This window comes from Corticium candelabrum, chromosome 6 (genome assembly GCF_963422355.1).
Source record: "Corticium candelabrum chromosome 6, ooCorCand1.1, whole genome shotgun sequence".
In the NCBI taxonomy this organism is placed as follows: domain Eukaryota; kingdom Metazoa; phylum Porifera; class Homoscleromorpha; order Homosclerophorida; family Plakinidae; genus Corticium; species Corticium candelabrum.
The window spans coordinates 2,552,747-2,576,245 of record NC_085090.1 but is presented as its reverse complement, the minus strand read 5'-3'; the positions used below and the strand labels follow the sequence as shown (position 1 = coordinate 2,576,245).

General features: G+C 40.6%; 1 protein-coding gene and 1 long non-coding RNA gene across 4 annotated transcripts; one reads left to right on the top strand and one right to left on the bottom strand.

Moving 5' to 3' along the window:
* LOC134181115 (uncharacterized) lies at positions 1-3,048 on the top strand. Of its 3 annotated transcripts, XR_009970084.1 has the most exons (5): positions 1-1,451; positions 1,516-1,595; positions 1,660-2,129; positions 2,831-2,892; positions 2,970-3,048. It is a non-coding gene; the product is annotated as an uncharacterized LOC134181115 (long non-coding RNA). The 3 variants fall into 3 exon arrangements; XR_009970083.1 differs by lacking the exons at positions 2,831-2,892; positions 2,970-3,048 and having other exon boundaries at positions 1-1,275; positions 1,352-1,451; positions 1,660-2,171; XR_009970082.1 differs by lacking the exons at positions 2,831-2,892; positions 2,970-3,048 and having other exon boundaries at positions 1,660-2,171.
* A 13,471-nt stretch (positions 3,049-16,519) lies between these two features.
* Positions 16,520-19,556, bottom strand: LOC134181378 (uncharacterized). The gene is made up of 5 exons (XM_062648646.1): positions 19,233-19,556; positions 18,995-19,165; positions 18,371-18,739; positions 18,061-18,299; positions 16,520-17,397 (listed from the first exon to the last, which is right to left on the bottom strand). Exons 1-5 carry the CDS (start codon positions 19,423-19,425, stop codon positions 16,546-16,548), a joined length of 1,824 nt encoding a protein of 607 aa, XP_062504630.1. The 5' UTR covers positions 19,426-19,556; the 3' UTR covers positions 16,520-16,545.
* Between the last annotated feature and the right edge of the window lie 3,943 nt (positions 19,557-23,499).

The window sequence follows — 23,499 nt, the reverse complement described above, 5'->3', positions numbered from 1 at the left end:
GTAGGTGGGTAGGTAGGCAGGCAGACGGGTAGGTACTCAATTTTTCGCACCCAGCGATGTCTGTACACATCTTCGCACGTGCACTCTCACGAGGGAGCAGACAGGTCCAAGTCCAGAAGCGATTTGGCAGAATAATGCGAACCGTCTTCCATAGTTCTATCTATCTTGGGTGTACTCTCTCGAAGGAAATCTCGTTTGCGTTTGATGGTTTCGTAGTGCACTTTCGTGGCCTTCCAAGGAAAGTACCCCACTACGGTACCGTCCACATCCGCGAGAGCCTTCTCAAGACTCGGCCTTGACTCTTCCGTCTGCAAACCAAGGTTCCAAATAATCGACTCGACAGGTACCACTAGCGATTTCCTCCATGGTGGTGTAGAGCGTATCGGTCGAGGCAGCGTCATAGGCCACAGGGGTTGGAGCACCTTTCTCTCCGAGTGTCACCGTACAACACCAAACTCCAGGACATGTCCATCCGTTCGTATCTCTTTGGAAGGACGTATTGTAGCACGGTGTAGGGGCTAGTTGTGCCAAGGTGGAGACCTCCATGTACAGACCGAAACTCGCGATGGGAGAGAGATCCAGTCCCATCCAGATATGGAGTTTGTAGTACTGAGGTTTGCAACCATTGGGTTTTTTCGGTATGGAGCCTTGTACTCGAGTAAAGCCCGGTTCACAGTACGACGCTGGCACAGCGTCCTCCGAGCGTCCTCGACGCTGACAAGGACGCTCACACGAGCGTCAGCGACGACGCTGGCGCTGTACCATTCACAGTATTGCGTCTGACGAGCGTCCATCGCACAAAGAACACACTGCAACTGTCGTCTGGCGCTGCAAAGTAACCACGAGTGTACAATGTACTTGCGACAGACATGGACGACGACGTTTTGCTTTTGTTGAGCTGCTGCGCCGTAGTCTCGATCAGTCGTTTTCTTTCATGCTTATGCCCTTGTAGTCCTTTGACTGAACTTGCCAAATGCAGGGAAAACCACGCTCACACTCAAAGAAAAGTTCATCTACGAATCAATGATCGATGCCATGTGAATGAATAGAATTTCCGGGATACGTCCAGTGGCTGACTTTCGATTGGTTGAAGCGGAGCACGTGATGTCATCGGACGCTGGGTCACTTCCGGCTAGGATGCTCGATTAGAACCTTTCTCTATTCCAGCGTCGTAGTGTGAACCGGGCTTAAGGCGATATCTCGGTCTACCTCTAAATGCGATACCGAACCAATTGAAGATTCTAAGCCCACATCTGCGCGCGACATACTGGCAAAGTAAGGAATCAAAAATTTCTTCAAATAATACCTGCGCAAACTAGTAGTAAGAACGGCTTATCTCGATCGTCTGCAGAGAAATGAGTGATATGGATGGCGGCTAGAATAGCATTCTTCTCGCCCCAATTTTGCTGGAAATCCACTCGAAGTTGCTAGGCTAGCAAAACTCGGATATCGTAAGTAACAGCTTTTATACGTACTAATATGAACTATAGAAACTTGGACATGTTATTTCTGTAGCGGGCATTTGGAAACACGTGATTTTATTACTGATCGAGTGGAGAAGAATCCAGAAATACAAGAAGAGCCTTCTTCTTTCGGTAAGTTGATCCATCCGTAGATTGTCATTCGCATGCATGCGTTAATGTGGTTCTCATTTACTAGAAAGTGAACGTCGTCAGTCGTGCTATCAACTCGGGTTCAGACTCTACTATTAGTTCCATCTCGTCTTACGGAAACCCGAGCTGGAAATAAGTATTCAGACGTCTCCACCCACAATGAAAGTCCGTCTGGGTTTAGAATCCGTAAACGTCAACGATGCCAACACCTCGAAGAAATTAGCGAAGTAAGCAGAAAAGACTGTCAACGGAGAGGAACCGAACAGGGACGGAAATGCAGATCTTATCTATGACATTACGAAGAAAATTTTGATTATTTAATTAAGTTAGTGCATTTTACAATATCTATATATCTCTCTATTCTAGGTCTGACACATAAGAGCTGTAACGTTATTCTCTGCAAGGACTTGAACACTCTTCTGCCCAAATACATCTTAGTAGAGCGTCACCCGAAGCAAAGTCCGAAGACAAAAACTGGATTATTGTAGATATAGCTAAAGAGCATACTTAGATCAGGTAAAGTGCTTAGCTAGAGCTAGTCTAGAGAAACTTTGTTTACACTAGAAATAAATCATTGTTTTTTCAAATCGTTTACTGTGCAGCTAACGCAAGCAGTAATTTGATAATTTCCTGAATATATTAATTAATGCATTTCTTAATTGCAATTTATACGCCTTAAATTTTATCTATAGATGCGCATTTGACAAAAGTAACTCACAGCGTGGTACATACCACAATAGGAAAGAGGTGGTTTCCGTAAATCCCACCATTTTCGGTTTGGAAACGGTTTCTTGTGGGAATCTAAAATCCCGAGTGTGTAGAATGGGTTAAGAATCCCACACTCTGACTGCATCAACTTATTGCTACTATTTTTGTAATAAGACTCCGTTTATTTAGAAAAACTATATACATCTCTTTATAATTAGTGTATTCCAAGACAGTATCATGATTATCCCAAACTGATAGAAGTAGTCCAAAACAAACAGAAGACATGCAAATGCACAGTTCAAATATTGATTGTTGCTTTGCTCGGGTGTAACGAATCATAGAAAGACAGATTAGCGTAGCATTTTTGTGAATCGTTAATGATTCTTGTTTTGTTTGTAGAAGTTAAACATTATTTTGGTTCAGGATTGAGTAATTTATTTTGAGATATGTACAAACAGAATTTGATTTAATTATTAAAATCAAAGACAAGTCAAAATGTGTGTGTATAGGAATTTGCACTGCAAGATTATGTACGAAAGTTGTATTCTAACGCACCACTGCCTTGAACAAGGTTTGTGGCCTATGAATGTAAAGATTGGATTGAATTGTTGCAAACTGTTCTCTTTCATTTGCTTGCTATATACGTAGCTGACATAATGTCAGCAAATAGGTTTTGGTCAAACGGAAAACCCGAAGACGCTGACTCTTTAAACATGGCATTGGATTCGTCAGTAGAAACCTCGGTCTTTTGGATTTGATAGTCTGTTTGATAGTCTTATCGCTATCAATAGCAGATTTGTCCAATGTATTGTGACTTATTAGTAATTTTTGTTTTTGTAGATGCTGACGAATAGAACAAATTATTAGCAAAGACTTTATTAATTGCAAAGATAAGTTGTAGGTTTGCTCTGTTCATATATTAAAGTAAGAATCAACCAACCATTTTCATTGCTTCTATAGGTTGCATGTTGTTACTCACCCATGCCCTCGCAACTCAGAATCTAGGCTTGAACTTTAAGTTAGGGAAGAGAAGGGAAAGGCATATGAAAAGCATAAACAATCATGTTGCTAACTTTCTCTAAAAATTATAAGACTATCCAGTGCTTCTTACAACCAACCACATGTTGGCTTGATGGCATAATGTCTATTAGATGACAGAACTAAATCTCTCACACGTGCTGAGGCAGATTAGGATACCGGTAGCTATCAAAACAAGGTGACTACATGAATCATGCTCATGTTTAGACTTAAAAGGTTACAAGAGTCTTGCGGCAAACAATGATGTTTATTACTATTCTGGAAAAAGATAAATTGCCAATCAAACGTGCTATTGGTGACTTACCTAAGTTGTAGTTGTGTTTACTCTTCTACTCTAGTAACTTGGATATTCAGCGAAGTCTATCTTTACGTAAATCTGTCTGCCTTGATTTTCTGTTACAATTGCATTCTAGTTACTGCCATCCACAGTTCGATCCTTCTGTATCTTATACTTGTTTGATATTAAGATTCGCATGCATTAACTAGCTATAGCTTTCTCTAGTTTCAAATTACAAAACACTTTTGATGTTGACTTGACTTGCATACGTTGTCTACTTACTGTCCTTGAAACGTACTCTTTTAACTCTGCGTCAAATATGGAATTCGATTGAGCTTTCTTGTGCATTTTCAGAAATGTTTCCATGATGAAACGACATCTAGCTTCTGTGACAACATTAATGGTCCAATCATCCAGCATTTGATGATCTTGGTCAAACACTGAATATGATTGTTGCTGTTCTATTACAGAAATTGTTGATGAAGTGAACTTGTTTGTAGCAAGACGAACAGCAAATTCTTTCAACTACCAGAAGTCTTACCAGCCACAGCAATCAAAAAGACCCTACTTAATTTGCAGTCAGCCGCCTGCTCTATTTCTGCAGAAGTAGATTTTGATTGAGAAGCAATAGTTGTTGCAACACCTGAAACTAAAGGCATCGATGGCAATTAGTACACAAATCTCTAATCAATGAAATTGTATCATCTATACCATAACTATATTATACCATACCAAAATAACCCACAGCGTGATACATACCACAATGGGAAAGAGAGGGTTTCTTGTGGGAATCGAAAATACCGAGTGTGCAGAATAGGTTAGAATCCCATAATGAGTTTTTCGCTATTTCCCATCAATATTCCACTACTTTGCGTATTCTTTCTCGTATCGGCTTTCGGACATATTTCTCCGTGTTACCTACGGTTACTAACTAATGATCATAACGATATACTAACGACTCGACAATCGATGAGTTAACCGTATCCTTGATCAAAGCCAAGAAATACAGTTACTATTCAGAGTCGGCTTTTATTAAGGCTTGCTTTATTCGTGGCTTTACGTTATATATATATATATATATATATATATATATATATATATATATATATATATATATATATATATATATACAGACTTGGACAAAATTATAGGGACACTCCGCTGTGGGCATGTAGTAACACAATAATTAGGTCACAATTTACCAACTATTAATATTGTTAAGAAATTAATAGTTACCGCTTTGATTGTTAGGTTTCTTGAGAATATTGTAGACACTAAATTGTTTTCTTTACGTTTCGCATTGCAGAAAACGAGACCTAAATGTATATGACGTCATGATTGTGTAAGCGTCGTAAGTTAGACTCTCTCTCTGATTTTGTTTAGTGGCTTTTAATAAGCCGGTTTTAATAACGCGAAGGAAAATTGAAGCCCTTCACCAGTTCCTCAGTACCGAGTGTTCCCGCCTCTCGCCCTCCTGATTGCGTCCAGACGTCGCGGAACACTTTCTGCCAAGTTCCGGACACGCGCGGCTGGAATCTGCTGCCACGCATCTTGTAAAGCATTCCAGAGCTCAGCTGCAGTTCTCGGTTCGCGACGGTTGGCAGCAGTTTTGAGTTCATGCCACAAGTTCTCGATTGGATTCGCATCAGGCGAATTTGGCGGCCAGTCCAACAGTGTGACGTCATGCTGGTGTAGCCATTGTCGTGTTGACCGAGACGTGTGGATTGGCGCGTTGTCCTGCTGGAAGACAAAGTCGTCTCCTATCAGTGCTGCTGCGTCTGTAAGCATGTGCTCCTCCAGAACCTGTTGGTACGCCGTGCTGTCCAAACGACCTTCCAGTTTCACCAGAGACCCCACACCATGCCAACACATCGATCCCCACACCATCACACTAGCCGCGTGCTGGACCGTACGATCACAACATTCAGGGAGAAATTCCTCACCTTTGCGACGCCAAACGTACAGAGTACCATCGTTTCCTATGCTGACATTTGACTCATCTGTAAAAAGAACAGATTTCCAGTCATCCAAAGTCCATTGTGTAAGAGTGGTTGCCCATCCCAGTCGCAAACGCCGATGGTTTTTTGTTAGCATTTGTTTTTTCTAGGCCTCCGAGCGTTGACTCCTGTCTCACTGAGACGACGACGGACTGTTCTACTTGATACCTGCTTGCCGGTTTCATCAGCCAGCTGATACGAGAGCAGTCGTGATGGTGTTCTGCGGTTCTGCAGTGCCATTCTCTTCAGTCGATGATCTTCTTGGATTGTCGTTGCCTTCCCACGTCCATGTCGTTTTTCATAATCGCTGCTGCCATGGGAAAGCCGTTGCAGGCACTGATGAACCGAATTCCTGGAGCGGCGGACAAAAGCTGCGATCTGACGCACAGAATGGCCAACTGAGTGAAGGGCTTCAATTTTCCCTCGCGTTTTTGGACTCAAGCGTTTGCCTCGAGGCATCGCTGCAACTCGTCAAATATCTCACGGAACAAGACTCTGCAACTGCGTGCAGCTGAACGTTCAGGCTAACTTATCGTCTAAGTTTGTCGGTCTCAAGGGCAGCGGTTTTAGTGCAGCTGACATTTTGGCGGTAGCAGTTTGAGATTTTGCTACGTAAACGTGGACCGGAAGTGGCATGTCAATGTTCTTTTGTTGCTATAACTTTTTTAGTTTTTGTCTTAGCAGGATTTCTTTGTAATTAATTAGTGTCGCATGATTTTTGAATACGTTGAAGTTTGTTTATTGATTTAAATGGCAAAACAATTAAATTGTGATGACATGCGCGAAATCAATGCGCAAAAACAGATGATTCGCCTTTTTTCATAATGTTGATAAGAGGACCCACAAAATTGCTTTCTGTCTCTACTACAGAGCATTCTTAGATTGTATGCCAAGAATGAGCATCCAAGAGCGATGAACGTGTTCAAAGACGAGAAAAATAGGAATGGCCGTCTTCTTTCTTCAAAGCAAACTAGATGCGCAGTAGGTAGTAAGTAAAGCTGTAATCTTGAACCCAAGCATGTTACATACTAACAATGGCGCAATCCATGAAAAAAGACATTCGAAAAACATTTGGTTTTGCTAGACACAAAAATGCTAGGTGTCCCTATTGCCTAGTTGTTCAATAAAATTAAAATATATATATATATAGATATATATAAAGAAAAGCTGTATGTATGTAGCCGTGCGTGCGTGAGTGTGCGTGCGTGTGTGTGTGTGTGTGTGTGTGTGTGTGTGTGTGTGTGTGTGTGTGTGTGTGTTCGTATGTAAAATATGATCTTTTAGAAAGGCAAGTGGAAGCGCCACCGAACTTTGCTCGCTCACGCCGAATTCATGTAGTTCGACAGCGAGATTGTCGTCGTCTTCCCGACCTCTCTCTTGGCGAAGCAATTTCCTACCGATCGAACCCGCCTCCACTCTCGCGCGAATTTCCTTGGGACGGCGCATCGGACCTCCATCAAAATTTATACTCCTCATTCTTGACCTCGAAGGATGTCGTTTGCTACCAGCGATGTCGACAAGAGCAAGATATTTTCGAGGTCTTTAAAATATTCAGCTACCTTCTTTTTCACATGTCGCGCGTAAAGTAGTTGCCACGTTTGGAACATTTGTTTCCTACAGTTATCCGTGTGAGTTAACAATTGCACGTTACTTCTACTCTTCGGTTACCCGGATATCTAACTCTGATTAGAATACTTGCTGCTCTCAGGATCGGGACACTCTGTTACAATTTCATTTTTTAACGGATATTAGCTAACACCTTATGTTCACTCGAATGTACGCCCACATCAGTATCGTGCAGATCGATTGTACCAGTCGTCCTTCTTCGCTACAATTCCAGCGATCGAAGATTTTATGCAGATTGAGGCCACTATTCTAGCAATTGTGTTTCTCTCCAAATAATTCTGATTCATCTGCTTCGAATCTAACTTACATATTTCAAGAACTGGACACTCGACTATAAGTTAATTTGTCTTCAACGGGATATACTAATTAACAATCAATAATCTAATCAGCCCGGTCGAAGAACAGTCTACTCAGCGACTATTGCAATAGAAATAGAGAGTAAAAGGATATTTGATTGCATTTTTAATATTATTCAAGTACATTGTGCGGTACACAGACCGATGAGGAACATCACTGCGGCCGCTAAGAGTAGCGAGTTGCCTAATCGAATTAAAGTAATATATTGATTTTATAAATTAAACTCTTTCAACTTATTCAAAGACAAATTTGTCGTCTATGAGTGAACACTTCGAATTGCCTGGAATGTGTGGAAAGAATCGCCAGAAGCCGTATTTTCTGTGCACTTACACGCAGCAACAGCACCGTATGGTTAGACGACTACTGAAGTCCATGAACTGTTCGAAACAGCCTTTTTTCTCACAAAGAGAATCTGTAGACATGTCAATACTGTATTAGATATTAATTGAGCATCCTTGACAGTTTGACTGCATCAACTTATTGCTACTGTTCTTGCAATAAGACTCCGTTTATTATATAAAAACTATATACATCTATTTAAACTGATAGAAGCAGTTCAAACAGTCACAAGACATGCAAATGCACAGTTCAAATATTGATTGTTACTTTGCGCCGGTGTCACAAATTATAGAAAGACTAAGATTAGCAGAGCCTGTTCTGTGAATGATTAATGATTCTTGCTTTTTGTTTGTAGAAGTTAAACGTCATTTTGTTCAGGAAGTAATTAATTTATTATGAGATATTTAAATATAAACAGAATTTAATTTAATTATTAAAATCACAGACAAGTCAAAATGTGTGTATATGGACAACAATTTGCACTGCAGGATTATGAAAGAAAGTTGTATTCTAACGCACCACTGCCGTGGACAAGTTTTGTAGCCTATCAATGTAAAACTTGAATTGAATTGTTGCAAACTGCTTTGTCTTTCATTTGCTTGCTGTATAGGTAGCTGACACAATAGCAGCAAATAGCTTTTGGTCAATCAGAAGACCAGAAGACGCTGACTCTTCAAGCATGGCGTTCGATTCGTCAGTGGAAACCTCGGTCTTTTAGATTTGATAGTCTGTTTGATAGTCTTATCGTTATCAATAGAAGATTTGTTCAATGTTTTTTGACTTATTATTAATTTCTGTTTGATAGACACTGATGAATGGAACGAATTATTAGCAAAGACTTTATTAAATACGAAGATAAGTTGTATGTTTGTCCTGTTCATATATTAAAGAAACAATCAACCAACCATTTTCATTGCTTCTACAGGTTGCATGTTTTCACTCACCCAGGCCCTCGCAACTCAGACTCTAGCCTTGGACTTTAAGTCAGGAAAGAGAAGGGAAAGGCGTATTAAAAGCATGAGCAATCACGATGCTGACTTTATCTAAAAATTATAGGACTGTCCAGTGCTTCTTACAACTAACCACATGTGTGGCTTGATGGTAATCACGGCTATTAGATTGACAAGACTAAATCTCTCACACGTGCTGGGACAGATTAGGTTACCAGTAGCTATCAAAAAAGGTGACTACATGAGTCATATGTTTAGACCTCAAAAGGTTACAAGAGTCTTGCGACAAACAATGATTCATTTTACTATTCTGGTTAAAGATAGAAGGCCAGTCAAATGCACTCTTGGTGACTTACAGAAGATTTTAGTTGTGTTTACTCTTCTCCTCTAGCAACTTGAATATTCACGCAAAGTCAATCTCTACGTAAGTCTCTCTGCCTTACAATCATCTTCTACTTCCTGCCATCACAATTCGATCCTTCTTCATCATATACTTGTTTGATATCTCCATTCCAAGATTTGCTTACATAACTAGCTATAGATTTCTTTAGTTACAAGATTCAAATCACAAAACATTTTGATGTTGACTTGACTTTAATACGTTGTCTACTGTCTTTGCAACATACTCTTTTAACTCTGCGCAAAATATGGAATTGCATTGAGCTTTCTTGTGCATTTTCAGAAATATTTCCATAATGAAACGACATCTAGCTTCTGTGACAAGATCAATGGTCAATCATCCAGCATTTGATGATCTTGGTCAAACACTGAATATTATTGTTGTTGTTATATTACAGAAATTGTTGATGAAGTGAACTTGTTTGTAGCAAAACGAACAGCAAATTCTTTCCAACTACCAGTAATCTCACTAGTCACAGCAATCAAATGAACTCTACTAATTTGCAGTCAGCCGCCTGCTCTATTTCTGCAGAAGCAGATTTTGATGGAGAAACAATAGTTGCTACAACACCTGAAACTAAAGGCATCGATGGCAAGTAGTACACAAATTTCGAATCAATTAAATTGTATCATCTATACCAAACTATGTTGATATTTTATATATTTCTATTCCCATTTGCTAGAAAATAAATTAACGTAAAATGTGTAAGGAATCTAAACGTGTTTAGTTAGGGAGCGTCCCCACTTGTCAGCTTTTATCCAGGATATCAATATATTGTTATCCCGAAATTGGTTTCACCGCGGTAGCTTGTTCTACCGCTATGTCGAAAGATGCCTGAGTGAGAGCGTCAGACGACACGCTGTAGTACACAGCCATAGTGAGAGCTGAGACACTAGCTTTTGAAGGTCGCACATTTCGAAGAAATCTCTCTTCTCAATCTCTGCAACATCTTACGCCGTCTTTGAGACTGCCTGATTACCATGACGTAAATGTTAAACCTAAACCTCTTGAGCTAAACTATCTCTAAACTATATCTAAGCTGTTTATTTAAGTTTACACAGATTTAAAAGGCTAGTGGAGACGCGCTGACTCTTAAACAAGTTTAGGCTTCAACAACTTTAACTCTTCAGCATCGCGCACTCACGATAATTAGGCTTTGTAACGTTGTTACCATTTTACAAGAACGTAAGTTAATGAGACTATTCACGCACCAGAAAGTAGTCGCTTACCTATTAATTGCAACTGCAGCCACATCATACACATTTGAAAAGCATGTTAATTGCACTTTCGAATGATACCATTTTGTAGCTATCCATAAAAGATATTTAGGCCCTAATGGAGAAGCGTGCGTTTTCAGTGAATATATAAGGAAACTATAATTATGAGTAGTGTGTGAAAGATGTCTTCTTCTTCTCGTCTTTTATTGCATTATCATATTTGCAATTGATTGATTATATGTATTTCGTTGTCAGTTGCTGCTGACTAAATTTTTTATCCAAATGTGGTTCTGTCTACTGCCTGCGTGTAGTCGGAATGCGGAAACGAAACGTTTTTGTGCATACCATTTGAAATAGAACACACTTGCTACTTTTGTATTTGTGTGTGAACAAGGTTTCACAATCCCATTGAGTTTCACTTTACGGTAATGTTAATGCTTATTGCAATGTCAACTACGTGTGAACACAGCCTTACAGAATGATTGTTATCAGTGGGTCTCTCTTGGTGTGAAGATGGGATTTGCGATGGGGAAAAGCAATGGACAATAAAAAAATGGACATGTCTGTTGGTGCTGACAAGTTGAACCCTTGGTTTTCAAGTAAAGGCACGAGAAGTAGGGCAAAATAAATCGGCCAAACAACTGCTGGCATGTTTTCGTACTATTCCACAGCTGTGCAGTAATGGATCAACTGTCAGGAGAGCACACAGATTACAATAACAAGCTGCTCAGCATTCTATGATCTTCACTGAATATCTAGTAAGATTCCTGTACGGTAAATATGTTGTGTACCTGCGGTAGTATCAGTAACACGGATGTCAGGATACCACATATCCAGTGTAGCAGGAGAGCCAATGAGGTGACGTTGTTTGTCAATCATCATTTCATCTTCTGGATAGTCATCCAGTGAAGCCATTCGTTGCAGGTGGTATTTGTCTTGAGCTTATCGACAGCAGCATGAACACAGACATTAAACTAGCAGCCATCCATTTCTCGTTCTTTGGCCTGCGGGAGTTGTTTTATTAGTGTCACTAGCACACTACCACACAGTGGACGGAACACTTAATATATAAGTGGTTGTATGCAGCTGCAAAGACAGTACATAGTAGCAATGTCAGTCTTCACCGTTTATGCCAACTCCAGATCCACATCCTTTACCTGGATTCAGCAGAGCTGATGGCCGTTAGTTTACTTGCTGATTATGCGAGTCACAAAAAGGGTAAAATATACGCTTGATAAAACGCCTGAAGCACCTGGAAATAGGAAACAAAGATATAGAAGAGCAGAATGCTGATTTGTAGGCAAACTGGCCGGTGATGACTTTTGTGACGACCATACAGGGGACGAAAAAGTTCTGACTACGTTAAATTGTGACTTTGCAGTGATTGAAAGCGACCTCAGTCATAATCGGGAAATTACATTAAAAAGTTGAGGATGACATCATAGTTCGCTTCTTTCACGTTTCTCTTCCCGCATTTAAGACACTCTTTTCTCCCAAGCTGGACAATCTGACCATCCTCCTCGATGTCCTCGTAGACCACAGTTACCACACCAAAACGCTGCTGAGGTGCTAGCTCCAGCACCTTGGTAGCCAGTAGGGCGTCTTAACTTTACCGCACTAGCCACCCTGCCTACGCTGGTCGTTTCAACCTTATCGACTTCAGCAAAACGCGGCACCACTATACCTTCAATGGCTTTTGCCTTTGCTAAGGCTTCTTCCACGTGAGACGCCAATGTCAACGCCTCGTCACAAGTTATAGTATCCTTCTCCATCAACAACCGCTCCCTAATACGTGAATGTAATGTCTTTTATATCAATTGGTCTCCAATCAACTCGTCATGCATGACTCCAAAGCGACACGTAGCTGCTAGTTCCCGTAGTGCAGCGACATATTCTCTAACTGGCTCACCCTGTCGCTGTGACCTCTGCCAAAACTGAACCGTTTTAAGATCACGTTCTTCTTTCCTCCAAATATTCAGTTAATTTTTCTCGTGTGGCCGCTTACGTCTCTGCTACTTCAAGTGTTGCGAAAACACGTTGACCTGATCCCAGACAGTGCATCAATACCGCCGTTTTCCTTTCTTGAGGAATGTCGCTAGAACTAAGACCAGAATCTATCATCTACATATCGAACGCCGAAAACCAAGCACGCCAATCGTTTTGTGGTTCACCAGGTTGCCGTAGAAAGGGGGTGGGGTGTGCATCCGGAACCTGTATCTTCGTCGTCATTATGTTGTATCGTAACACAACCACTTATTAGTTAACTATCACAACCGACTATACTACCACCGCAGGACTCACATGACTCAACTCTACTCTCTAAGTCCCGTATATCCTCTAATCCATATACCCGTATATAACACAGGCATTTGGTAGCTGTCACTCGCTGCCTGAATATCTGGCAGCATTCCGTAGCAGTGGCAACAGTGATGACGTATTCAGATCTCTGACACTGGTATTTGGTGTAATTGTATTCTGTTCTATGGAAAGCAAACATTTGTCGCATTGCCACATGTCAGTCGGTTCTTCTCGATGTCCAACACAATTCTTAGACCAGAATGTAAGAATTATTGCAGATACTATGGGAGATTAAACAACAAGACAGCACCAATGAAATCATTTTCCACACTCGCCATTGCATTGCATCATATTTAGCTGGGTTGTCACTAAGTCACAATTCACGCAATGTCACTGTCTCTGCTTTAGTTCAACTGAAGAGAAGAAACAATATTTTGGTTATCCTAATTGCAGATTTATTACATTGGAAGGTATTGCCTGTCTCCGAGAGGTGATGCCAGGCTCGAGAACTAAAATACTTTGGCAGATGACTACTCTCAAAGTCTACTTCTACTATGTCGTCAATACGTTCTGGCCTCGCCGGGATGTTAGTTTTCTCTATCAGTTGAGCATCTCTTTCAAACTTAGACATGGCTGTTTCATCACAAACAAATGTAGTACAGCTGTAAAAGAATACTTGCTATGTCTAGTATAGGTAGATGCCAACACAGAAATAGAAATACTGTGGTCTTTCTTGGGCATCTTGTATTTTTCATTACCCAGGATGACAGAAGAGTGGCCCTCTTGATTCTTTCTTCTGCTGTGTTGCAGGGCGTTGCGAGATGAATTTTGGAACGGGTTCCAGATGGGTTTGATGTAGAAAGGATCTTTGCTTTGTCCTCTGGACTGTGATTTCTTATTTGCTGGTGCTGATACTGATGTGTTTGCCTCATTGGCCATTCCACTACATCTCTCGGGAAGAGAAAGAAGTGCTGTAGCTTTACGGAGCTTAGCCAAATCAGAGAGGAGAACATGGACACTGTTACACCTAGATAGTTGCAATGATATATCAATCAGGTAGTCTTGCATTTTCTTCGAACAGTCTCTACATCGTGTTGTATTGAGTCATTGCCTAGAGAATCAACTACAGTTTCCCAGTCGACGTCTTTGCTAGGTGGCTCATTTGTTTGAATTAGTTGGTGATCTTGCTCAACTACGTCTTGCTGACTTATTGGCACTGCATATGTAGCTGCCACCAAGTAAATGTGCTTACAAATAGTCGTTCTTACGACGAAGTCTAAGCAAGTGCATGAAAATTGGTGAATGCAAACGTGGCATTGGTTACACACTATGGTGCAGCAAGAAACAGCTGTGCGATTTTGCTTCTGTACTTTGTATATAGAGATATCTTTGCCATTGTTTGAATTGATTTGCCAGAGACCTTCTCCAAAATTTTCTATGCAATCTGGTGACATTAAAGAGCTTGTCTGGTGCTTGTCATGGATCATCCGTAATCGGTTAATTCCTGCTTTTGTACTCAATTTGATTAAGCGATCAAAAGCGTTGTCTCAGGCAAATTTTAGTAAGGTGAAGACAAGAGTGTCAAGACGTCTGTTCACAAGTCCATGGAAGTACAAATATTTTAGAACACAATCGAATGCTTTCACATACATGTTTGTATTTATACCACTACCCATTATGTAACACAGGGCTCATTGATTTGTCGACTCGCATATGCTCTACTCAAATAGTCCGCAAATTCCTTTGTTGACGTCGGACGGTACGCGCGGAGCGTGTTGTTTATTGCGGGCGACGTCGTGAAAGGGAAGATGCTTTTACTCCCATCCGGGTCTTGAAAAACGCCCACAGTCGTTTGCCCGTCTACGCCTGTCGAGGAGCTGCCACGTTCGATACACCTGTTCCCCGCAACGTCAACAACGTCTTGAAAGTGACGACGTCCAGCGGGACTGTCGAAATGGCGAGAGTCAGCAAGAGTCGTTGTGACTTTGTATGTATACAGGGAACGGTTTATCCGGGTGAGTACGCAACTGCATGTGACTTCCAAGCTCGTGCTGCTCGGATATTTTCGAGCGCGGGATTCGCGTCAAATAGATGCCTAGTTCGATACACTTGTTTATCGCAACAGCAACAACGTCTTCGAAGTAACGCAGCATCGAACGGGACTGTCGAAATGTTTTCAGCGGGATACACTGCTATATCTACTACTCAATGAACGGGATTTTGTTGGGAAACGAGACACTCTGTTACATTTTCTCAGTTTCTTTGTCCTCAACGAGATACCTTTGACTGAGATATAACCCTGAAAGAAATTCTTCATGAGAATTCTGTCCGGCTGATAATTTTTAAAGATACATTTCATGATAAAATAGAACGGATACTTATGCAACAGCATATATAAATTTAAATACATTCAGATACTGGATTCTTGCTACTTTCTCAGAACGGGATATAATTGAGCGGAATGTAACTCTGAATGAGAATTCCGTCTAGCTGCTAATTTTTCAGAACGGATTAAAATGAATGTGAAGTCATGAAACAACAGAAATTTGCATACAATGTTAAATTAATTAATTTTATGGGAATTAACTATATAGAAATTTTGTCAGTGGCAGCTAATTCTATGAATGAGATATATTTCATGAATGCATATATAGACAAATTAATTAACTAACAGCTAATAATAATAGAAATTTACTAACCATTAGTAATATTAATAGCTAATTGCCCGTTCTGAGAACGGGATATTAGGCTAGTATACTATATACACCACCCTTTCTCTAATCTGGATCTGCCACTTCTTCTACCGTATCAGTCAATTAGATGTCAACAAGGTGGCCGTGTCTACAAGTTGGCGTGCCTCGTAGCATTGTTGAGTTTATCCCCCCCCCCCCCCATTGGCCACGCTATCACGCTGGAATTGCTGCAGGTGCCACACGTTGGAAGTGAAACACATATATTAATTAATTGTCTGTAGGAGTCTCGCGACGATCTTAGTACCATTCGAAACCGCAGAACATTCGTATGCATTTTGTTACGTTTGATGCAGACTTTAGGAGAGTCGAAGAAGGGTAAGATGCTTGAATATGTAATTAAGCGAAGTTGTGTGGAAAACAAGATGGAGACGGAAGAGACATGATTTTCATATTTACTGGCATGCTGCAATACAAGTCAGTGTACTCCACTGTTTTCACCAATTCATATTCATTGCGGTTAGTGCACCATATCATTCCTGTTTTTTACTTTGTTATGGCATGAACTGATGAAAGGCTTGGTTTGTATGTAGCAACCCAAGGTTTACCATGTACTCACAGTAAGTTGTTGCATTTGTCAGGACATAAAACAGGTAAAATTGTTATTACAATATTTGCTAATCAAACTAACCTTGCTAGAACTGAGTATATATACTGATTTATTTACTGCAGTGAGAATTCCGGGGGAGTATCACACAGGAGGAACACAATGTGACAGTGAACTGTAAATGGTGACAGGATGTCGGATGTACAGTACTCCATAAATGTTGCTTTATCCAGAGGTGATGTTATGGACGGTGGAGAGTTACGTTTAGACTGAAATTTGTGGGAACATAAAATATTCATGATTTACAGTAAATATGTAGTTTATGTTACACACACCAAATATCACAAAAAAGTATTTTTGGACAATCGCTAGAGATTATAATCTAACAAATAATATGGTACACAGAAATTGAAAGAAAATGGAAAGTATCAGTCACACTTGACACTTTCTATTGAAGATTGAGCAACCAACCCTCCTGCTGTGATGAGTTCTCCACTTTCAGTTGAGAATGCAGCATGTGCCCACCGTTTGTGTGTCATGTGTAGAAGAGGAAGCCATTTGGTAGACCTCTCATCATATAATTCTACAATATTAGAAGGAGAACCAAACATATGTTGTGTCATTCCTCCAGTCCCCACAAGTTTGTTATTGACTGATGTTAGTGTTGATCTAGCTGTTGTTGTAGAGGGGATTGTTCTCCATTTTCTAACACGAACATCTGCACACTCAACAATGTTACTATAGTAAAATCCATCAGTCTCTCCTCCTCCTACAAACACTGTGTTGTTTATAATAACAGAAGAACAGACGAAACGTTTTCTCTCCATGTCATCCATCTTAGACCAATGACCGCTGTGAAGGTCACACACACGTGCTGTGTTCACTATCTCCCATGACTTATTCCCACCTCCCACCACATACAGTGAGTTGTCATGGAGAGCAATAGATACACCACCCAACTGCAGTTCATTTGGTACAACCGTGAGGAATCTCCATTTGTCGTCTTTATTCAAATGAAATTGTTCAATCACACACTGATGTTTATCTTCATCCTCAACACACACCAGACACACATCTTGATGACACACTACATTCCTAATGTGACCATTCTTTCTGACAAACTTGTCCCACTTATCATGTTTATAAGTCAGAACATGCAGATTGCCATCATAACCTCCTACCACTAGTCTGCCTTCAATCTCTCCCATTCTATTATATGGGTAACTGTCATGAGGCATGTGTACATTCCACTGTGTCCATGATGGGAGACTGTCAAAGATCTAGAATCAACACAACATGTACAATAGATGGAAACAAGAACAATTATAAAAATTTAAATAAAAATACAAACAAGTCCAACATCAGCTGTATTTGCATGTCTGTATTTAGTACAAAATAAATTTTTATAAAACAATCAAACTTCATATTAATTAAAACATACATTACAACAACTGCCTCCTATCAACTATATTTTACATGCAATAACTTGCTGTAAGTATGTCCGTGCAAAGTGAAACGTGTGTGAAAGTGTGTAAACATGTTTATATCAACAAATGCTATATGTACACACGCGCGCACACGCAAACACACACACACACACACACACACACACACACACACACACACACAATGATGATGATGTATAGAAATTAACATCACCTATAAACATAAAATTTATTAGTTGTAAATTTGTATAATTAATTGTCCATACATACATCTATTATTACTAAAATATTATCAAATCATTTAAACGCCAGTAATAATGTTAACATTAATTAGGCATTACGTTAATTGTTATAATTTTTATGAAAGAAACAAAAATGTAGTACATTTTGTCATGAGTTAATATTAATACAATATTCAAAAATTTACACAAAGTAACAAACATACAGTCGTTTAGCTGTCTGCAACACTGTGTGTTCGACAATCACTAACATCATCACCTCTTCTAATGGAAGGAACTTTAGTCGCATTGCCAAATTGGTGAGCTGCTCTCCTTTCCTCATCACTTCTTCTTTCTTCCTTTCACTCTCAACTTTAGCCGCTTTTACTTCAGCCTCATCAGCTCGTTGTCTCTCCACTTCAACTGCTGCTCTCTTTTCTCTGTCCAAATCTGCCCCTTGAACCAATAGCAACTCGACTTCTTTCTGCAAACTCTCAATTTCTGATCGTCTGACACTCACTGCAAGCACACAAATCAACGTGATACAACAAATCATAAAAGTATGTGAATTTCTATACAATACGCTGCACCTTCTGGAATGAGTTTTACTTCCACGGGATTCTCTTGTAATCTGTCTGCAATGTGTGACAGACCCACACAGTGAAGAATCTCACAAAATGATGTAAACACGACAAACGGCTTTCTGGGTAAAATGTCAACTAAAAGAAAACGGATTTTCAGCTCACGAACAATGTGGTCGTCACTCAACATCTTAAATTCAACTTCTGACAACAATTGCTTTTCAAAAAGACAACCAATAAAGAGAGGACTCATAGGCAAACGTTGAGACAGGAAAGTGAAGTTTGTACGAATTGAAGGCCAAGGATTAGACGTCGACTCAGATGGTAGAGATAGAGACTGTTTAAACACATGAGATGCAGAATGTGAAGGTAAAGGTCCTAAACAATCAAAAGCAGCATTAAGAAAGCAATTATGAAAAACGACTTTTCATATTTATTGATGAAATACATTACTGTTACAGTGTAGTTAAATGTAAGTCCACTGAGTCAGTAATGACGGTTAATGTCTCTTGCTTCATTGATGTGATAGTTATCCAACAATGTATTGTAAGTTACAACATCACGTAATTAAACAAATAGATATAATAATTTGATTATCTTAGCTAAATTAAATTCTGTTTGTTCATTACCCACCATCTCCATCACAACTACGACCGGTTTCTTCTCTTGCTATAGAAATAATTTTCTTCTGTTTCCCTGCTCTCCTTCTTTTCTTCTTACGTCGCACTGCTATCTGTTTCTTCTCCTCATCTTTCAGCATTTCCATCCCTCCAACATGTGTTGCAGCCCCTAGTCCCTCAACAACTAGCCAATCACATCAATCAGTCTAACTAAACAGACACGTCCAATATCCCAGGGACTTGTTGTTTACCTTGGGGACTTCTCCTTATCTCCTGGGTATTCCCCGTTGTCACCAGTCTTTCTACAATGTGTGTCTGTCCAACTGTTTTGAGGATGTCGCAGAAGACAGGAAACATTTCTGGCAGTCTCGTCGGCAACACGTCGATGAGTAGACGACGAACCTTGTCGTCATGAGTGACAAAGTCGCTGCGAAGAGCGTCCATATCACCTCTCGACAGAAATCCTCGTTCATACAGAAGATTGGTGAAAAGAGAGTTGAAACAGAGACGATCAGACAGGTACACATAGTTGCTTCTCACAACACACCATACATTGTCGTCTGTCTCATGATCAACATGAGAAGCACGAGCAGACGAAGCCATGACGCAACACCAACAACTCACCTAGACCCCAAATCTACTGCGCATGTCAATTGGTGTAACTGCTCATGTGTCGCGTTAAATTCAGTCGGTGTTAAAGATTCCAGCTCACGATTCATCGCGCACGCGCAGACACACACACGCATTCTTGAAAACGTGCGCGATTTCAAGTTGTGTCCTATCGAAGCAGAACAAGCGAACATCTTAGGGTGAACCACTTTCTACGACATACAGCCTCTAATCCTAGTCTAGAGAGAAATGTGAATTCTGTTCTTGTCCGCCACGGCAGTTTCGCTCCTCCTAGTACTTGACATTTCGGAAAAGCTAACGACAAGTGTGTTAGGTTCTTAATCCACACATTTACCATTTACCATTTTGAGACAGCTTGCTGTTGAACGACAAAGTCCTTTCTCGATCGTTTTCTAGTTGAAAGTGAGCTGGAAATAGGTGGAGCACAGAGAATCACGTGATGGCATCTGATACTCGGAGCTTAAAATAAGCCATAGAGGTGCAGGACGCCGCCGGCAGCGCAGATGCATGTTTACATGGTAGCTAGATTCGTTGCGCTGGTAGCGATGTCTTTTTTCCGACAGAAATTCTACAACTGCAAGTCGGATGTATGCGTTGATACACTGATAAGCTAGTCAACAACTTCATACATGGTAGACGTCTGTCCGGATGCCATCGTGCTAGTGCGCGCTCTGTGCTCCACTCATTTTTGGGTCACGTGCAACAAGGAAAAGATCGAGAAATCGCTTTGTCATTCAACAGCATGTTATCTCAAACTGGTAAATGGATAAATGTATGAGTAAACGCACAATTTTAAGTTTCCGTGGGTGTGTCTGCGCATGCGCGGTGAATCGTAAGCGAGCTCATCTGGAGGTGCTTGCTCACGAATTCACGCCAGCCTGCAGACACATCTACGCCAACTTGTAATCGTGCCTCTATCCACAATTAACCATTTCCCAGTTTGAGATAGCTTGCTTTGAACGACAAAAGCGATTTCTCGATCTTTTTCTTGTTGCATGTTACCCGAAAATGGGTCTAAAACTTCGAGGCAGTAGCTATCATACTAACGAGAGATGACGATCTGCATTGTGGGCGGTGTCCGGCACCTCTACGTTAGACTCAACCCAGTCTTTCTGTACCCTCGTCATTCTCCGGAAAGTCAATCTTCGCCGTAGAGAGACTGGTTTCAGACCGCCCACTGACGTCACTAAATGCACTAAGTGCTTGCCATTTGTGCAATCTCTATCAGCGTGCGCAACGACGCGAGTTTATCAGACGTACATTGTTCCAATAACACATCCTGGACTTTAATAGAATTCGCAGTTGCCACGATATGTCATGATGGATGCTCCCTTGTTACGCTAGCAGTTTCTATTTTGTGTTTGTTTGTACGGTTTTAGCGGGGTCTTAACTTTTAATCTTATATTTATAAAGTATTTACTTTGTGTAAATGTACCTGAATTATGGCACCGAGACAAAGCACTATGTCGAATTCTGAAACCTGTCTTCAGTCTCTTGGATGCTTTTTTGCAATGTCCAACGTAACATACGTATCTGGTCATCTTGATTTTAGTGACGGGATGGAAGGTTACATAATATATATATATATATATATATATATATATATATATATATATATATATATATATATAGTGGGGATAGTTAGAAATTGAGAGTAACGTGATAGGAATATGGCTGAAGCGTACGGAGTGCTTGTCCATGCGTAGCCAAGTAGACATTTCTTTATACCAATTGCGCTAAAGATTTTGCATGGCCTCTCGGTTCAACTCGTCTTTGGGAAGAAACAGTAACTGGATTCATATATCTACCTGTAGCCTTGTTTGTTAAATATATTAGGGATAGTCATGAAATAGAATTCTCCCTTGTTAGAGCAATGGCGCAAAACCGACAAAATATAGCCAAACATGACAAGCGCATATTTGCTATTGATGCTTGTTATAATTGTACCTTTTTGGATTTGTACTATTGATTAGTGTATTCGAACACAGCAATTTTATCAGCTCGCTACGAGAGACAAGAGTAGACCACTCGTAGACTGGACTTCTCAACAGCTATATAGTCTTTCTTACCTAATTAGTACTCAGTCTCTCTAGCAGTCGCTCCACCACACTCCAATCGCCTAGTTTTCCGATACCTGACAGGGGACGGCGATTCAATCTCTTCGGATACCGGCTCTGCTGATCTCCTGTAGTCATTTCAGATAAAGTCTTTTCGATTATTGGAGAGGACGTGGGAAAACCCCCGTATCTCTTGAAGCGGACGTCCTAGCAGGTTGATTCCAACATTATTGGAAAGCTCACAAGGAGGAGGTTCCAGATGAGTTAGTGAATACTCCGATTGGTTCTTTATTTAGACACAATTTGTAACTTCCTGTATGACAAGCGCTTGGCCCGGCCCTCCTCTTGCATTAACCAGGTGTCTGATAACTTCAAGCCACCGCTATAACGCCCACTACTTATAACCTGACTGGGAGGTACTTTGAACTATGGATTGATAAGCAAAACAGCTGTAGCTAGCAAGCTTATGTAGTCGAAGCATTGGTTGAACCTTTGAACCTAAGTTCTTCGCTAATTGGAACCGGTTATTTCACTAACCGGAATTAACAACGCCCAACTTTGCTCGTCAATTCTTTATCTATTAACCACAGTTCCCACGTCCTCTCCAATAATCGAACAGACTTTAGTATATTTTTATCGGTAGCTAGCGACTCTTGTCTTGTACGTGTAAGGTCACGTGTTGATTAGGTATACTGGTGGTGTGCTGTTTAGTACAGCACTATCATTAGTGGTTAGAATATCTGGTACAATTATCTTTGGTACTCTTGGATGTCTCCTCGTACTCTTCTGATGTAACTTACCACAATGTGGTTCAGGTGAACATATCCTGTAATGCCATCTACATTGAACAGATAGTTGCATGGTTCCAACTGTTGGACAATGGTTCCGGCAACCATTTCCCACGGCTCTTTTCTCGGATTCCAGATTGCTACTTGCTCTCTAGGCATCTATTCCCATTATTGACTGTCGCTGCAATCTGCTCTTTCTACTTTGCTTCCCTGATTTTCAGCCTTCTAATGTCTTTACCAGACTCAACCTTGTTCTGAATATTTTCCTCATTAGTAATTCTAAAGTTTTCTTTATCCGTAGCTGAATTAGGGGTTGTCTAATAGCTCAATAACAATATTTGGTGCTGAATAGATTTTCCTGCCACTCTTCCTTCCATCGATCGCTTGAATACTTGCACCATACGTTCAGCTTAACCGTTACTGTGGGAATGATACAGCTGTGTAAGTTGATTCTTTATGTCACTTCTCTTTATGAAATCTTGGAACGTCGATGACCGGAATTAATTATGGCCAATTGTCGGCAAATAGTCGTTGCGGCAACCCATGGTAGCTACACACTCTGCGCGTCACCTCAATTGTTTTGCTTGTTGTGGTGTTGGTCCTCATTTCTTGCACTTCTAACCATTTCAAGTAAGCAACCATAATTATAGTTTTGCCCTCCTATCTCAGCAAAATCGGCATGTGCTTTCTCCCAGGGATTAAGTGGGTATAACGATGTGTGAGAGACTCTAGCTACCGGCTTGTTTCTTTGCGACTGACATGCTTCACAACATCTACTGGTATCTTTCAGTATCATAGACAAATTCGGCTACTATAGTTATAGTTTCTAGCCGACGCTTTTATACCGCTTGCTCTAGAGGATAGTTCTTCAAAGACTCTTTTCCGTAGATTAGGTGGAAGCACTACTCTTTACCACACATCAGAGACACATCTTGAATTCCCGTTTTCTCGTTTTACATAAGGTCGTAAACTTGTTTCTACATTGCCTCTCCATCCTCGTAAGGGTAACTGATTAGCTTTCCTTAGTACTGGATCGGCCTTGT

What these genes read in the sequence shown, in the direction of transcription:
- LOC134181378 (XM_062648646.1), bottom strand. Translation starts at nt 19,425, where the DNA reads ATGGACGCTCTTCGCAGCGACTTTGTCACTCATGACGACAAGGTTCGT. An exon ending in AGTAAAACTCATTCCAGAAG is followed by an intron (nt 18,300 to 18,370) that starts GTGCAGCGTATT and finishes GTGTGCTTGCAG; the next exon opens with TGAGTGTCAGACGATCAGAA. An exon ending in AGTTCCTTCCATTAGAAGAG is followed by an intron (nt 17,398 to 18,060) that starts GTGATGATGTTA and finishes TGTTGATTCTAG; the next exon opens with ATCTTTGACAGTCTCCCATC.